This window comes from Bombina bombina, chromosome 11 (genome assembly GCF_027579735.1).
Source record: "Bombina bombina isolate aBomBom1 chromosome 11, aBomBom1.pri, whole genome shotgun sequence".
NCBI lineage: Eukaryota > Metazoa > Chordata > Amphibia > Anura > Bombinatoridae > Bombina > Bombina bombina.
In genome coordinates this window covers 15,854,517-15,873,662 of record NC_069509.1, presented here as the reverse complement: position 1 = coordinate 15,873,662, position 19,146 = coordinate 15,854,517, and the positions used below count along the sequence as shown (strand labels likewise).

At 37.4% G+C, this 19,146-nt stretch overlaps 1 protein-coding gene across 1 annotated transcript; it reads right to left on the bottom strand.

The window, feature by feature from the left end:
• Window positions 1-17,579: 17,579 nt before the first annotated feature.
• On the bottom strand, window positions 17,580-18,506 carry LOC128641590 (olfactory receptor 5V1-like). The gene has a single exon (XM_053694127.1). The coding sequence runs from the start codon at window positions 18,504-18,506 to the stop codon at window positions 17,580-17,582; it is 927 nt and encodes a 308-aa protein (XP_053550102.1).
• Between the last annotated feature and the right edge of the window lie 640 nt (window positions 18,507-19,146).

The following is a 19,146-nucleotide window of genomic DNA, read 5'->3' as shown; positions in this document are numbered from 1 at the left end:
GCATATGGAACATTGGGGGAATGATTGCTTTTCCCATGTAGGAGTGTATTTCCAGATATGGGCTTCCTATATATAAGGGATTTAACTTTATTTGTACCAGCAGCATGACTCAGTTGAACATCTAAAAAGTTGATTGTTGTTTTGTTAGTTTCAAACCAAGTTTTCTTAGGGATACAAAACATGTATTACAGATTTTCAATGATTACATTTGGGAAGATAACTATAACTGGCTCACAATTGATGTGGTGGCCTTATATTCTTCAATCCCTCACACAATGGGCAAACTAGCAGTTAAATATTTTTTAAAAGGAAAGTCAAACCACTAAAGAATTAATTGAATTCATTTTGGAAGTTTTACAGTACATTGTTACACACAATTATTTCAAGTTTGAAGATTCCTTTTATCTTCAGCTGCAAGGAACGGCAATGGGGGCAAAATTTGCACCCTCATACGAAAATTTAGTAATAGGGTGGTTTGAATTGAATATGATATATGGAGAGTTCAATCAATATGCCCAACACATCAAAAGTTACCATCGCTACATTGATGACTTGATACTGATTTGGGATGGCAGTCCATCAATCATAGACACATTTGTTGAATTTTTGAATGGCAATGAGTGGGGTTTAAAGTTTACCTTTGAAACTAACAAAACAACAATCAACTTTTTAAATGTTCAACTGAGTCATGCTGCTGGTACAAATAAAGTTAAATCCCTTATATATAGGAAGCCCATATCTGGAAATACACTCCTACATGGGAAAAGCAATCATCCCCCCAATGTTCCATTGCCAAAGGACAATTTATTAGGGTAAAAAGAAATTGTTCTGATAATGTGGATTTTGTCACTCAGAGTGAAGATTTAACACAAAGATTATTGCACAGAGGCTATAAGAATTCGGCAATTCTTAAAGCTAAAACAGAGGTGGATAGTCTAGACAGAAGCACCTTATTACTGGATAAAACTAAGCCCAAAAAAGTTTCAGGGAATCAAGTCACCTTTGTCACACAATAATCATCCGATTACAACGAAATCTGTAAAATCATTCGCAGACATTTACCAATGCTTAAAGCAAATGAGGGTTTAGTGACAACTATAGAAAAAGGATGACATTTTTCTTATAAAAGGGGTATTACTATAGGCAACCAAATCTCGCCCAGTGTTCTACCTAAAAAATCAAGAGCCTCAAGTTCCTGGCTGAATTCAAAGGGAATGTACAGATGTGGGTACAGTGCATGTATTCCATGTACCTTTATACAGAAAGGTAACACCTTTTCTTCTGTGGTAACAGATAAGATATACAGGATAAACAGCTGTGTCAATTGCCGGTCCAAAATGCCATATATTTGATTTGATGCACTTGCACCAATAAACAATATGTAGGCTGTACCTCTAGGGAGGTTAGAGAACGTATTAGGCAACATCTATCAGATATCCATAGGTGAGACCCATGCTCAGAAATGGCTAAACATTTTATACAAATACATAATAGCAGTAATGTAACTTTCAAATGGATGGTTATAGAACAGGTAAAAGTACCTATAAGAGGTGGAGATATATGAATAGGACTCTTTTAAAACAAGAAGCTTATTGGATCTTCACACTGGAGTCACGGTTCCTAAAGGGGTAGAACTCTCTATATGATGTTGTAAAGTTTTGGGAATAGAAAAAGCCATGTATACCATATACTGAGTATCTGCTAATCATTTAATTTGTTTTTCACATCCAACATTTTACAGTTTATAGCTTATGCACCTATGTGTATTTGCATCACTGACTTACACTGGAAGTGGTTACTGATTCTGTTACAAAGGTTGATACCTGTCATTACAGGCATAAAACAATGTTCTCCAAACTAACATTAAGCGTTGCAGTACATATAATTATGACCACGTTTCTATATATACCTTTGTTTATCTCTTTATATATACGTATATATATATATATATATATATATATATATATATGTTTGTTTATTTCTTACGTTTATCTCTTATGCACCTAAGTGTATTTCATCACTGCTTTACACTGGAAGTGGTTATTGCTTCTGTTACAAAGGTAGATACCTGTAATTAAAGGCATAATACAATATTCTGCAAACTAATATTAAGCGTTGTAGTACATATAATTATGACCACATTTTCTATATATACGTATGTTTATCTCTTAAGTTTGGTGTAACTATTAATAATATCTTGCAGAATCATTTATCATCTATTTTTTATTATTCATCATAATTGTGTATTCAACTGAATAAGTCAGTTACCAATTTATCTATGTTATATTCTTGCTTAGATTTATTGTATCCATTAACTCATCGTGCAGGTAGTATATTACATGCATTGTCTATTTAGCCTGAAAATGAAAGCAATTGTCTATAAGAAAATAATAATTGTCAGATTTTGGTTTAAATTACCCATACCATTTTGTAGTTATGTACTAATGTGTATCATAATAATTTTGAACTGACATTCTGTGTTTTGAATAATTGGGTTATTATTTATCGAGTTCATCAGCAAGTGTATACAATCTCACCTGTCACATAATGATTGTAATTAAGATTTTCCAATAGGATTTCAGTACTACTTTTAAATATTGACGGTTCTTTTTGTGGATTCAATGCTATGAGTAAGGCCATTGGCCGAAACATGTCAGACTTTCTTTACTGGATTCTGTCAAAACTTTTAACTTTGACCATTAAAATTTGGAATTTTTAATCTAAGTCGCTTATGGCTTCCTTTTTCTTTATTGCACTTTCAATTATCACTTCCAAGTAAGCCTATGCCTTTGAACAAGCGGAGTATTGGGCTTTTCTGCAGCCCTTGAAGTTCCCCCAATCTGTACATTCACCGGAGTTCCCCTCTAGGACTGGCCGAGCGGTAGTATACACGTCATAGAAGTGCTGGACGTGCTGAGCCTGGCGTCCTTGCTGCATGGATGAACTGGATGCGGTTCAGGTTACGCCAGTTGTAGAAGGTGTTTACCTTGCATCTAAGCCTCTGTAAATTGCCCCCTTGTTTTAGTTGTTTTGACAGACTTGCATTTTAGCCAATCAGTGCTATCTCCAGGGTAACTGCACGTGCATGAGCTCAAAGTTATCTATATAACACACATAGACTAATGCTCTCTAGTGGTCAAAATACATTCAGATTATAGGCAGTCTTCAAGGTCTAAGAAATTAGCATATGAACCTCCTAGGTTTAGCTTTCAACTAAGAAAACCAAGAGAACAAAGCAAAATTGGTGATAAAAGTGTCAGGGTTTTTTCCTGTTTTGTTTGCCATGTGCTGCTGGCAGCCATTTTACTCACCTCTCTTGCTGACTATGGTGCATTGTGGGGGATGCTGCTCATTTCCTGCACTTCCTTTTATGACCAGACTGGTGTGCATCATCCGTGTGAGACAGGATGCAGTCTCAGAATTGTGATGTCATCACTTATTATTTAAAGGGCCTCTGTTCAGTATGCTTTGCCTTTGCGTTGTCTCAGACCTGTTTGTGAGAGTTCCTGTGTATTACCTGGCTGCCTGACGTCCTTCCTGGTTCCTGATCCTTGGCTTGTTCCTGACTCTGTTGTTTTCCTTGTTCCTGATTCCGGCTCATCTGACTATTCGCTTTGGCTCCTGACTTGGCTCGTCTGATTACCAGCTCTGGTTTTGACTCCTGGCTTGTTATTGAACTTGTGGACTTTTTATTATTTTTTGCTATTAATAAAGGTGTGATTATTTTTGCACTTCTCGTCTCAGTCTGATTCCTGGCACCCTGACAAAAAGTACATTGGAAAGTTGTTTAAAATTACATTCCCTTTTTAAATCATGAACATTTTTTGGACTTGACTGTCCATTTAATACCTCATATCTTTGAGCCCTTATAACGTTTTATGTCATTTAAAAAAAAAATATATATATATTTTATTAATTTGAGTGTAATTGTACTTCTAATTGTGTTTTTTATGTGCTTTGTGAAACTTTTTTGTCAAGCATAACAGTTAACCAGAGCTCTGAAGTTTCACTATCCTGAAGCTTGTTATATTCAATTGCTCCCAAGTGACAAATAGAGCAAAGAGCTTCGATAAAACACTTACCGCTCGCAACAGTTAACTCATAATGTAGCCCAATATGTCCTAAGATGTTTCAGAAAAATAAGATAAACAATTTGAGATGGCGTTTCAATTACTTATAAGCTATGTAATACATTATTGGAATCATGTTGTCATTTTTTAAACCAGTATCTGCTGGTTAATCTGACGAAATATGGGTTATAAATATATCAAAATAAAACTTTCATGATTTAGAGAGAGCAGCAATTTTAAACAACTTTCAAATTTCTATTATGTAATTTGCTTCATTTTCTTGATATTCTTTGTTGAAAAGCATATCTAGATAGGCTCAGTCGCTGCTGATTGGTGGCTGCACACAGAGGCCTCGTGTGATTGGCTCTCCCATGTGCATTGCTATTTCTTTAAAAAAAGGATATCTAAAGAATGCAGCAAATAAGATAATAGAAGTAAACTGGAATGTTGTTTAAAATTGCATTATCTACCTGAATTATGAATGAAAATGTTTTGGTTTTAAGCAACAAATATTAGGGCATAATTATCATCAGAAGGGTGGATATGATAATAAAATGATGCAAATAAGTATTACAGCACAAAATAAAATAGTTGAAATCCAAGACATCATGAATAAGGTGTTTGGCCTCTATTAAAGCAAGTGTTAGAATTTGTTTATATAAACATCAAATTATTCTTAAATCCAGTTTATAATTAACCACCAACAACATAAAAATCATCTCCTCTAATGTTGTCAGAATCCTGTGACATTTTTATATGTGTTTACTGTGCCTTTAAGATTATCTCATTGTTTTAATATAATCCAAAACATCTGTTTAGGCTCTTTTTAAAGGGAAAAAACTCAATCTAATCTTAGATCAAACAATTTTTTTAAAACTTTCCAATTAATTTACATTTTCAGTTTGTGCTCGGTCTTTATATATTTACATTTTCTAAAGCATTTGCTTATACTGAGTATATGTAAGAGTTTACAGTGTATACATATGAGTCTCCAATTCGCTGATGGCTGTCACATGATATAGTGGGCAGGGAAATAGAATCAATCTTGTCATTGCTTAGAATTTTTTTTATCTACTGGCTATTTGATATTTAGAGTAAATTCATTGGGGCCAATTTATTAGAGTGTGGACGGACATGATAAGATGTAGCGTATCATGTCCGCCGCACATTGATAAATTTATCATTGCACAAGCAGTTCTTGTGACCTGCTTGTGCAATGCCGCCCCCTGCAGATTTGCGGCCAATTGACCGCTAGCAGGGGTGTCAATCAGCAGGCTATTGATTGGATCAGCCAATAGGATGAAAGCCCAATTCTATTGGCTGATTGCAACAGCCAATAGGATTTTTTCAACCTTAATTCCGATTAGCTGATAGAATTCTATCAGCCAATCGGAATCTAAGGGACGCCGTCTTGGATGACGTCATTTAAAGGAACCTTTATTGTTCAAGAAGACGTTGATGGAAGAGGATGCTCCGCGTTGGATGTCTTGAAGATGGAGTCGCTCTGCGCTGGATGGATGAAGATAGAAGATGCCGTCTGGGCGAAGACTTCTGCGGGCTTGGATGAAGACTTCGGCCGCTTGGATGAAGACTTCTGACAGCTTCTTAGAGGATGGATGTTGTGGTGGTAATTAATACCAGAATATTAAACCAAAGGGGTTGTCCACTTTTTAAAATGATTTTATTGGAAGACAAATAATATAGGTATGAAGATTAACAATTATCTATAAGCTACAAAATATAAAACAAGTCTCAAGAAATACCAAGAGCTACAAACATAAAGTACAGTCCAAATTATATAGGGCAACTCTATTTTAAACAAACCCAGATTAAGCTATATTAACTAAACATAGTGAACAAGAGAATTTATCCCAAAGTAAATGTATATGAATGCTAATATACTCAGCCAGTTCAGTCTTCCAATGCTCTCTCTCTCTCATCAGTTGCTTCCAGGAGGTGAGGAAGATAAAAAAGAGTGTGTATTCTAACTGTTGGCTCCCATTGTATACTTAATTCACTTAAGGTGTGTCCTACCATACACCAATCAAAAGGCTACATGGGAGTGTCCTTCTTAGACAAAGACTAGGCCAGAGGCCTAGTCTATATTTTAAAATATGTTTGTAAATTTAAGAATTAACTACTTGAACACTCTAGGGATAAATTCTCTGGTTTTATGACACCACAGATGTTGGATCTTCAAAACTGTAAGTGGATCTTCAGGGGTTAGTGTTAGTTTTTTTAAAGGGTTTATTGGGTGGGTTTTAGTTTTAGATTAAGGTTTGATCTGCAATAGAGCTAAATGCCCTTTTAAGGGCTATGCCCATCCAAATGCCCTTTTCAGGGCAATGGGGAGCTTAGGTTTTCTTAGTTTTTAGTTTTGGTTTTTATTTGGGGGGTTGGTTGTGTGGGTGGTGGGTTTTACTGTTGGGGGGGTATTTGTATTTTTTATTTACAGAAAAAAGAGCTGATTTCTTTGGGGCAATGCCGCGCAAAAGGCCCTTTTAAGGGCCATTGGTAGTTTATTGTAGGTTAGGGTTTTTTTATTTTGGGGGGGGGGCTTTTTTATTTTCATTAGGTGTAATTAGTTTAAATATATGATCATTTATTTTTTAGTTTGTGTAACAGTGTTTATTTTTTTTTGTACCTTAGTGTTTGTTATTTTTTGTAACTTAGTTGTTAGTTTTTTTTAACTTAGTAATTTTTAATTGCAGAATTAAATTATTTGAGTAGGGTTAGGTGTTTAAATATATAATATAGTTAATTTAGTTTGTAGTTTAATGTAATTTTAGTATAACAGTTAGGGTAGATTAATTATTAGTTTAATATAGTTTAATGTAATTTTAGTCTAACAGTTAGGGTAGGTTAATTATTAGTTTAATATAGTTTAATGTAATTTTAGTCTAATAGGGTAGATTAATTATTAGTTTAATATAGTTTAATGTAATTTTAGTATAATAGTTAGGGTAGGTTAATTAGTAGTTTAATATAGTTTAATTTAAATCTAAAGGTAAGTTTAAATTTATTATAAGATAGGGATGAGTTAATATTTAATATAAAGTTATCGGTTGTTAGGTTTAGAGGTTAATAGGTTAATTTATTATATGGTGATATGGGGGGCTGGCGGTTTAGGGTTTAATAGGTTTAGTAAGTGGTAGTGATGTGGGAGGCCAGGGGTTTAGGGGTTAATACATTTATTTAGTTGCGGTGGGCTCAGGGAGCGGCGGGATAGGGGTTAATAACTTAATGTAGGTGGTGGCGGTGTCGGGGCAGCAGATTAGGGTTTAATAAGTATAATGTAGGTGGCAGCAGTATAGCAGGCAGAATGATAGGGGTTAATAAGTATAATGCAGGTGGCGGCGGTGGCAGGGCGGCAGATTGGGGTTAATAAGTATAATGTAGGTGGCGGCGGTGTCGGAGCAGCAGATTAGGGGTTAATAGGTGTAATGTAGGTGGCAGCAGTGTTGGGGCGGCAGATTAGGGGTGTTTAGACTCGGGGTTTATGTTAGGGTGTTAGGTGTAAACATAACTTTTGTTCTCCCATAGCAATCAATGGGATATCGGGCAGCAGCGAACAAAAGATTTCACTGCTTTCAGACTCCCATTGATTCCTATGGCATCTGCCATATCAGGGCGGCAGATCTAAAAGCAGGTACACTGGGCCGGAATAGTGGCGAGCGTACCTGGTAGATATTTGATAACTAGCAAAAGTAGTCAGATAGTGCCGAATTTGCATTCGGAACATCTGTAGTGACATAAGCATCGATCTGTGTCGGACTGAGACCGGCGGATTGTATGTTACATCACAAATTTCAACTTTTGCCAGTCTGTAGGCTTTGATAAATAAGGGGAATCAGGCTCGCCACAATTACGCTGCAGAATTCAAGCGTATTTGCGGTTGACGGCTTGATAAATATCCCTCATGGTCTCAATATGTAAACTTCATGAAGTTCAATATATATTATTATAAAAGTCTACAATTATTTAGCTCTACCAACTGGAGCTTAATGAACTTCAAAAAGGATATAAATGTAATTATAAAGTTCAGGAAACTTAAACAGATACAAGTTTACTATTGTCTCTAAGAGATCTTTATCAGTGAAGCTACATATGTCACTCAACAATAAAACAAGACAAAATGGGGAGCTTTAAGTATCAGACAGACAAATCTTCATAGAAAAGTTCTCCAAGTCTCACACATATATATATAAACTTATCACTAGAGGAATAAGCATCTATCAATATGTCCCAAGAATATACAGGGTTAATCATGATGATTATAGTAGCCAAATAAGCATGTCTAGGCTCTTTTACCCCACTCCAGTCTTCGCAGCAATAAGAGTTCAGTTTTCACAAGAAGAAAATAAATCCTGCCAGCAGCAAAGAGTTAAACTGTTGTTTTACCATAACAGTGGCAATATATTTCCTGTGTAGATCAGATAGTCAATGCAATGAATCACCAATGGCTGACATCAGATAAACAGGGCCTCACTGTTTCCAGTGTAAGCTTTCATCACAATTGACATATGCCAGAGTCCCTGTGTCCATTAACTCATGGTGTGACAGACTTCTTTCCAAGATTGACATAGCTGTATTCCCTAGGCACCAGCCCCCCATGCTGACTGATGTATCAGAGGTATTTAAAACCTTACCCTTCAGATGAACATTAACGGCTGGTTTCTTTTGAGATATATTAGGCTGAGCTATCCATGCTGACTGCTCTGTCTCCAAGTCAGGCATATCTTCATCATGTGAAGGCAACAGTTGCTGTGGTCCCAGTGCACAAACGCTCTCATGAAGCAGGGGAGTAGTATTCAGGTTTAAGACTGGAGGGGGAAAGTCAAAGGTGCGAAGGTTAAGTGTGGCTTGCAGCTCCTTTGTAAAAACTTATCTGTAAACCTTTAGTAGTATTCTCAGTTCCTCTAGAAAAGCAGATGCAGACAACTTATCACACTATCGCATCCAGAGTAGAGCCCAAAAGCAGTTGAACTATAACTGCAATACCCAGCTTGTTTCCTGGGGGGGAGGTGCAGAGGACTTGAAAATGGCCACCGCCAGAGGCCTCAGCAGTCCAAATCGGGGCTCCACTGTCATAAGCACACCAGGCTTAGCGCCCAAAAGATCATCAAAACAATCAGCATACAGATTTGCAAATGTTTATGTGCAAATGGTCCAGTGTTTCAGCAAAAATCGGCGGATTCAGCTAATTCTATGCAGGAGCTCTCGATATTGCAACCGATCATGGCTGTTGCCCGGACAAGCCCCCAATTATGATTATTTTGATATATGATTGTTTAAGAATTGCTCTTTGTAACCTTTTTTTTTTTCCTACATATTTTTGTTCCTCAAACTACTGAAAAGCTCTTATTTGGCTTAATTCAGATAGAGCATGACATTTTAAGCAATTTTCTAATTTACTCCTATTATCAAATTTTCTTCATTCTCTTGGTATCTTCATTTGAAATGCAAGAATGTAAGTTTAGATGCTGGCCCATTTTTGGTTAACAACCTGAGTTGTTCTTGCAGATTGGTGGATAAATTCATCCACCAATAAAAATTTGCTGTCCATAGTCTGAACCAAAGAAAAAGCTTAGATGCCTTCTTTTTCAAATAAACGGCTAGATTATGAGTTGTGTGTTAAGGTAAAAAAGCAGCGTTATCAGGTCCTAATGCTTCTTTTCTACACCCGCTGGTATTACGAGTCTTGCAGGTATAGGTGTACCGCACACTTTTTTGGCCTTAATGCAAAGCAACTTACATAAATTTCGTAAAGGCTTTATTCTATGGGACTTCCATAGCGCCGGTATTACGAGTCTGCCTGGGAGGCGAAAAAGGGAGCGGTACACCCTCTACCACCAAGACGCCTAATGCATTTTAAAGTCAGTAGTTATGAGTTTTACGCTACAAAGCTGTAGCATAAAACTCATAACTAAAGTGCTAAAAAGTACACTAACACTCATAAACTACCTATTAAACCCTAAACTGAGGCCCTCCCGCATCACAAACACTAAAATAAAATTATTAACCCCTAATCTGCCTCTCCAGACATCACCGCCACTAGAATAAACATATTAACCCCTGAACCGCAGCACTCCCGCCTTGCAAACACTAGTTAAATATTATTAACCCCTAATCTGCCGCCCCTAACATCGCCGCCACCTACATTATACTTATTAACCCCTAATCTGCCGCCCAATGTTGCCGCCACTATTCTAAATTTATTAACTCTTTAAACCTAAGTCTAACCCGAACACCCCCTAACTTAAATATAATTTAAATAAATCTAAATAAAATTACTATCATTACCTAAATTATTCCTATTTAAAACTAAATACTTACCTATAAAATAAACCCTAAGCTAGCTACAATATAACTAAAAGTTATATTGTATCTAGCTTAGGGTTTATTTTTATTTTATATTCAAGTTTGTTTTTATTTTAACTAGGTAGAATAGTTACTAAATAATTATTAACTATTTGATAACTACCTAGCTAAAATAAATACAAATTTACCTGTAAAATAAAACCTAACCTGAGTTACACTAACACCTAACATTACAGTACAATTAAATAACTTACCTAAATTAAATACAATTAAATAAATTAAATACAATTAGCTAAATTAAACCCCCCCACTAAATTACAGAAAATAAAAAACAAATTACAATATATTTAAAATAATTACACCTAATCTAAGATAAAAAAAGCCCCCCCCCCAAAAAAATAAAAAAAAACCTAGCCTAAACTAAACTATCAATAGCCCTTAAAAGGGCCTTTTGCGGGGCATTGCCCCAAAGAAATCGGCTCTTTTACCTGCAAAAAAAAAAATACAAACAACCCCCCCAACAGTAAAACCCACCACCCACACAACCAACCCCCCAAATAAAACCCTTACTAAAAAAACATAAGCTCCCCATTGCCCTGAAAAGGGCATTTGGATGGGCATCGTCCTTAAAAGGGCATTTAGATATATTGCAGTCCAAAGCCCTAACCTAAACAAAAGAAAAAAACACCCAATCCACCTTTAAAAAATCCTAATATTAACCCCAGAAGATTTACTTTCCGGGAGAAGTCTTCATCCAAGCGGCAAGATGTCCTCAACGAAGCCAGCAGAAGTGGTCCTCCAGACGGGCAGAAGTGGTCCTCCAGATGGGCAGAAGTCTTCATCCAGACGGCATCTTCTATCTTCATCCATCTGGCGCGTAGCGGCTCTACCTTCAAGACATCCGGTGCGGAGCATCCTCTTCCAATGACATCTTCTTGCTGAATGAAGGTACCTTTAAATGACGTCATCCAAGATGGCGTCCCTTAGATTCAGATTGTCTAATAGAATTCTATCAGCCAATCGGAATTATGGTTCAAAAAATCCTATTGGCTGATGCAATCAGCTAATAGGATTGAACTTTAATCCTATTGGCTGATCCATTCAGCCAATAGGATTGAGCTCGAATTCTATTGGCTGATTGGAACAGTCAAGTAGAATGTGAACTCAATCCTATTGGCTGATTGTATCAGCCAATAGGATTTTTTCAAACTTAATTCCGATTGGCTGATAGAATTCTATCAGCCAATCAGAATCTAAGGGATGCCATCTTGGATGACTTCATTTAAAGGTACCTTCATCCAGCAAGAAAACGTTGTTGGAAGAGGATGCTCCGCTCTGGATGTCTTGAAGATGGAGCCGCTCCGCATGGATGAAGATAGAAGATGCCGTCTGGATGAAGCCTTCTGCCCGTCTGGAGGACCACTTCTGCACTTCTGCACATCTGGAGGACCACTTTTGCCGGCTTCGTTGAGGACATCTTGCCACTTGGATGAAGACTTCTCCCGGTAAGTGAATCTTCGGGGGTTAATGTTTTTAAGGGTGTATTGGATGGGGGTTTTTTTAGGTTAGGGCTTTGGGCTGCAATAGAGCTAAATGCCCTTTCAAGGGCAATACCCATCCAAATGCCCTTTTCAGGGCAATGGGGAGCTTATGTTTTTTTAGTTAGGGTTTTATTTGGGGGGTTGGTTGTGTGGGTAGTGGGTTTTACTGTTGGGGGGGTTGTTTGTATTTTTTTTTACAGGTAAAAGAGCTGATTTCTTTGGGGCAATGCTCCGCAAAAGGACCTTTTAAGGGTTATTGATAGTTTAGTTTAGGCTAGGGTTTTTTTATTTGGGGGGGGGGCTTTTTATTTTGATAAGGCTCTTAGATTATGTGTAATTAGTTTAAATATCTTGTAATTTGTTTTTTATTTTCTGTAATTTAGTGTTTTTTTTAATTTAGCTAATTGTATTTAATTTAATTAATTGTATTTAATTTAGGTAAGTTATTTAATTGTAATATAATGTTAGGTGTTAGTGTAACTTAGGTTATGTTTTATTTTACAGGTAAATTTGTATTTATTTTAGCTAGGTTGTTATTTTGATAGGGCTCTTAGATTAGGTGTAATTAGTTTAAATATCTTGTAATTTGTTTTTTATTTTCTGTAATTTAGTTTTTTTTTTTTAATTTAGCTAATTGTATTTAATTTAATTAATTTTATTTAATTTAGGTAAGTTATTTAATTTTAATGTAATGTTAGGTGTTAGTGTAACTTAGGTTATGTTTTATTTTACAGGTAAATTTGTATTTATTTTAGCTAGGTTGTTATTAAATAGTTAATAACTATTTAGTAACTATTCTACCTAGTTAATAATAAATAAATACAAATTTGCCTGTAAAATAAAAATAAAACCTAAGCTAGCTACAATGTAAATATTAGTTATATTGTATCTAGCTTAGGGTTTATTTTATAGGTAAGTATTTTGTTTTAAATAGGAATAATTTAGGTAATAATAGTAGGTTTTTATTTAGATTTATTTTAATTATATTTAAGTTAGGGGTGTTAGGGTGTAACTATTTTTAACCTATTAGCTGGCTTTAATTGATATTTAAGGATCATTAAGGCAAGTGACTGCAGCTACGATTACGGCCCTTGGAGCCGAAACGCGTCAGCAAGCAGTCCCTGGGGTGGAACATACACCTCTCACTTGTCTATGGAATGAAATTTGTTCAGCGATGAACTTTTAATGTTTTCTTCAATAAAGTTTTTGCAACATCTATCAGCTACCAGTGCATCCTTGAATCCCTCTATTGCTACACATCAAAGAAATGGAGGATTTGCACAGAGTTACAGGTGACCATTCCTGTAAGCATAGTCCACTCACCTCCCGCGAGAATTGAAGCATTGGGGAGAGACAGTGACGTCAGACGCCGGAAATCCTCGAGGCTGGAAACTGAGCACAACCTGAAGCCTGAGAGAGGTAAGGCTTATCTTCAAAGCACGTTCACACTGTCGTTTGCGCCCCGAAGTAGAGGTGAGTGGTGAAGAAGCGGACTCGATCAGCTTATTCACATTATTCACATCAGAATTACAGTGGTTATATGCTCACAGACATTTTTGGGAGTAAATTGGTGCCGATATCGTTTGTGTAATAACATTATGTAGGTGTCAGCAATGTTGGGGGCAGCAGATTAGGGGTTAATAAGTATAATGTTGCTGGCGGCGATGTCCGAAGCGGCAGATTAGAGGTTAATACATATAATGTAGGTGTCGGGGGCGGCAGATTATGGGTTAATAAGTGTAAGATTAGGGGTGTTTAGACTCGGGGTTCATGTTATAGTGTTAGGTGTAAACATAAATTTTATTTCCCCATAGGAATCAATGGGGCTGCGTTACTGAGCTTTATGCTGCTTTTTTGCAGGTGTTACACATTTTCTCAGTCAACTCTCCCCATTGATATCTATTGGGAAATTGTGCATGAGCACGTATAACCAGCTCAACGCTCATTTAAGCAGCGCTGGTATTGGAGAGCAGTGTGGAGCGCAATTTTGCTCTACGCTCACTTCTTGCCTGTTAACGCTGGGTTGATAAAAACCCGTAATACCAGCGCTGCATGTAAGTGAGAGGTGAGAATAAACTGCAAGTTAGCACCGCACATCTTGTAATCTAGGCGAAAGATAGCAAGAGAACGAAGTAAAAATGATAATAGGAGTAAATTAGAAAGTTGCTTAAAATTGCATGCTCTATCTGAATCACGAAAGAACATTTTTTTGGGTTAAGTGTCCCTTTAAAAACATATCTGTTGGGCAGGCAGCCTCCACTCTCTTTTAGGGAATTATGGTCAAAAACTCACAGGCATGGAAATAAATCATGCAAAGTTTTTGAGAGCATTTTTTGAGAATTATATTTAAATGCATTTGTATATACTTCACAGCCAAAACCCTAGAGAGTGAGAAAAATAACAGTCCTCTCAGATCATCTCTCTAGGGTCCTGTTGACCAAAAACTTGCTGACATGGAGAAAAATCACATAAAATCTTTGGGAATTTCTTAGATCTTATATTGTAATATAGGAGTATCTCCTTCACATAAAGAGCACTAGACAGCAACATAAATATGTCTCAAGATTACATTTTTATCTGTAATTTTTTGAGGGACATCACTGTACTGATGAGGTGTTTTAGATCATCTAACTTGAGCAAAGAGCTCTAGATTTTAGGGCCCTAGAGCAGAGAGCTTTAGATCATCTAACCTGAGCAGAGAGCTCTAGATTTTAGGGCCCTAGAGCAGAGAGCTTTAGATCATCTAACCTGAGCAGAGAGCTCTAGATTTTAGGGCCCTAGAGCAGAGAGCTTTAGATCATCTAACCTGAGCAGAGAGCTCTAGATTTTAGAGCCCTAGAGCAGAGAGCTTTAGTTCACTGGACCCTAGAGCAGAGAGCTTTAGTTCACTGGACCCTAGAGCAGAGAGCTTTAGTTCACTGGACCCTAGAGCAGAGAGCTTTAGTTCACTGGACCCTAGAGCAGAGAGCTTTAGTTCACTGGACCCTAGAGCAGAGAGCTTTAGTTCACTGGACCCTAGAGCAGAGAGCTTTTTTTTTTTTTTTTTAAATATTTTTTATTGAGGTTATAAGAAATATTACAGAGAATGTTCATCAATTAACATTGAGAGTATAACATTGGAACATATGTAGTATACTCAAAAACATAGTAGAGAAATAAATATAAAAAATATAACAGTTCTGAGCATGGATTCTATACTTCTCCAGAAGAATAACTAATTAGAGTCTGTGTAATATGGATCTATATCTGGTATTCTTAACATACACAATGTGAGTATAGAAGTTTATAAAAAATATCTAGTCAGCAGAAGAAGTATTGTAAGATATGAATAATTGATAGAACCACAAACAATAATTAAACCTCGGTTTTATATTATATGAACAATAAAACTGATCTCCACATTGCGACTCATGTGGTTATTTAATAGAACAAAAAATGAAAATTAGGCAAGTGGAGGTTAGCTGTTGTTTGGTCGCTTTTGGACCAAGTTGGCGGAGAGGGGGGAAGGGAATGCAGCGGGCAAGAGCCACTCTGAGTGGAATGGGAAGGGTAATGGGGGGCGGAGCCTTAGGGTATATTAAAATAGAGTGCGAAGGGTGGATATAGAGTACACTACAAAACTAAAGGGATGGACTACAAAGGACAATCTGTTGTTTATATAGTTACTAGGGGGAAGCAGATGTTGCTCATGCTGCAGTAATTTATATGCGTAGTTGAGGGGTAAAATGGAAGGTCCTATTAGACTAAATAGGGAAGCTTTGTGAACATAGCTGTGAATGTGCAACAAGCAGGCAGTAAGTAGTGGATCAGGACAAAGAAATCTTAATGGTCAACGTAACTTGTATACTTATACAAACAACTATTACATATGTAATCCTAGTAAAGTAGCAATAACTCAGGAAGGATATGTGCAAACAACCCAAGGGGCTCAGGGGGGTGAATCTGCTTGCTGTCTACAGTTCAATGTTCATTGAAAGCCATCTCTTAATGTGCTAACAAGCAGTTCTACCACGGTTGAGTGAAAAATTTCTGAAAAGCAGTATGTATGGCCATAACAACATAAGCAAATAGCTAAACCATGTTAGTAGTGGAAAGGGACATATAGTTAGCTTGCAACATATAAAATGGTCTGTGACCAAGCAGTGCACCTGACATCAAGGGACCATTGTCAAAACTTCTGAGAATCAATGTTATGGCTATAACAGTAGTCGTGTGTGAGGAACAATTTACTTATATATTAAAAGTACATTATAGTGAAAGTCTAAAATAAGCTAGCCAGGTTATGAGTCAATGCATTGTAACCGTTATCAGGCTTATGGTCCTAGACTTTAGTAGGACTTATGTATTTACCCGATGCCAGTTTTAAAGCCACGCAGAGACGGTGAAGACAACAAGTGGGCTAATCGATGTAAGCACTGCAATAAGGCCACTAGCGAAAGTGAACTGAGAGAGTCCCAGGCTATCAGGATCCAGCAGTTAAATATCCCCTTTACGGCATATTTTATCTTGCAGCTCCTGATGCGATACTGAGCTCCTCCTTTTTCTCGCAGATCAGCTAATGTTTGAACTGCGGCCCCTAACTTCTTAAATGTCTTGTCATCTCCTATTAGAATGCTGATCTTACCATCCCGAATTTTGGGTTTACAGGATTTTGCGAGTGAGCCCCTGGTCTGTGCGCTTGGGTCATATCTTTCTGTCATACTGAGCTCTCTGAGCCATCGCGCAGCTGCGTCCTGGGTTGATTCCACTTCCACCGCAGTAGCCCATGTTAAGTAATTCTGCACTTGCACTACAGAATGCAATGTACCCTCTGTTTCGGAGGCAGTGGGCTGCAGAGAACTATACTGTTCACAGTAATCTAATATGTCCGCTGCACCAGGCTCAGTACTCCGTTTGACCGCACATCTCTTTTCCTCTAGGTTTTGAGGTGTATCTCCGCTATGGTGCTGTATACTGTGGGCGCAGAGTCTGGCAGTTTCCTCTGTCCCACATGGTATCGATGTGTCTCCGCTTAGGCCCAGTGCTTCTCTCAGGTCTGCAATGAGTGCTTGGTGATGGGCTTCCATGCTAATGTAATTTGCCTCTCCATTAGTTGACTTGAGTCCACGATCATGAGTGAGAAAAGAAAGGTAATTCTAATTATAGCCACAGTACCTAGATGTTTCAGAAAATGGCGGCTTATTCCATGCCGTTATCCCCTCAGGCCAGAAAGATTCCTGTGCTGTTGCGACGTCCAACAATCAAACTGGGTAACTTATATCAGTTGCTTCACCTTCTGGAGCTTTAGTAAGGAAGGAATTACAGTTTAGGATTCTATTTCATATGCCATATAATGATTTATTTGATCCTACAGCAGGAGCTCAGGAAAGAGATGTCTTGCTGCTTCGGCTGTAGGCTCCGCCCCCCCAGCAGAGAGCTTTTGATCATCAGGCCCTAGAGTAGCGAGCTTTAGATCATCAGGCCCTAGAGTAGCGAGCTTTAGATTATCCGGCCCTAGAGCAGAGAGCTTTAGCTCATCGGACCCTAGAGCAGAGAGCTATAGATTATCGGGCCCTAGAGAAGAGAGCTTTAAATCATTGGTCACTTAGTCATGGTTATGATAGACCTATCTGACATAAATTGTTGTTAACAACCTAGTTTCTCTATTTTAATTTAATAATTTTTTTATAATTCTCCTTAGTGCATCTTTGATCTCTTTGTTTCTAAGGCTATAGATCACTGGATTTAATAGGGGAGACATTATAGTGTAAAATACAGAGAGTAGCTTGTTATCAACAAGAGAGTGACTTGACTTTGGTGAAAAGTAATTAACAAAAGCAGCACCATACAATAAAAACACAACAGAGAAGTGGGTGGTGCAAGTGGAAAAAGCTTTCCATCTGCTGCTCTTGCCTTTAAGTCTCAGCACTGTTCTTAATATATTTATATAAGGGCCAAAAGTGATTAAAAAAGTGGATACTGAATACAGTCCTTCTAAAAGTAAAATGAGAAAGTTATAGATAGAGGTATCACCACAAGAGATAAGATGCAACTGGGGCAGGTCACAGAAGAAACTGTTTATTATGTTTGAGTCACAATATTTAAGTGTGAAAATATAAAGTGCATGAAAAAAGCCATAAATAAGACCAACAGTCCATACGACTGAAGCCATCCTGGCACACATCTTCCAATGCATAATTGTCATGTAATGTAGAGGATGACAGATAGCAGCATATCGGTCACAGGACATCACACCCAGCAAGAGAGCTTCAGTGGACACTAGAAAGACACATGCAGAACACTGAATACAACATTCCAACATAGAAATCTTCAAACTTTGTGTTTTTAAGTCAAAAATCATCCGCGGGGTAGTGACTGAGGAGCAGCAGATGTCTATACAAGCCAGGTTACCGAGGAAGAAGTACATGGGGGTGTAGAGGTGAGAGTCTGTGATGATCAGGAGAAAGATGAGAAGGTTCCAAGTAATAGTCATCAGGTAAATGAGGAGGAAAATCATAAACAGATAAAACTGGAAATGGTGAAGGCTTGAAAATCCTATTAGGAGAAACTCTGAAAATATTGTTTGATTTTTCATACTTCATTGATGGTGCTGTTGGTTGGAAAAGAAATATTTGTTTGAAATAACAAATATATATAACAGATGATATAAATTAACATACATTTTAACTTCGTAATTCAAATAAAAGTAAATCATAGACGCTTCTAAAGCAGTTTATGCTGTTCAATAGTCAACTTCTTTTAAAAGAGGCATTACAACCCCTCTAATTTTCTTGTGATCACAGTTGTGTAAGTTATAATCTATCCCAGGTAAACACCTGTGCAGTGTTTGATGAGGTGGAGCACTTTTAGAGTCATCGCTTATAAAAGAGTGGTATAATATATTGTCATAGAAAGAGCAAGCATTTGTATACTAGGAGGCCTAGTTATCAAGCCGTCAACCTCAAATACGCTGGAATTCCGCAGCGTATTTGTGGCGAGGCTGATTCGCCTTAGTTATCAAAGGCTAGAGACCGGCAAAAGTAGAATTTTGTGACATAAACTTCGATCCACCGGACTCAGTCCAACACAGATCGATTCTTATGTCACTCCAGATGTTCCGCACACAAGTGCGGCACAATCTGACTACTTTTGCTAGTTATCAAAAAACTAGCAGGTACGCTCGGCACTTTTACGACCCAGTGTACCTGGTTTTCAATCCGCCACCCTGGAGGCGG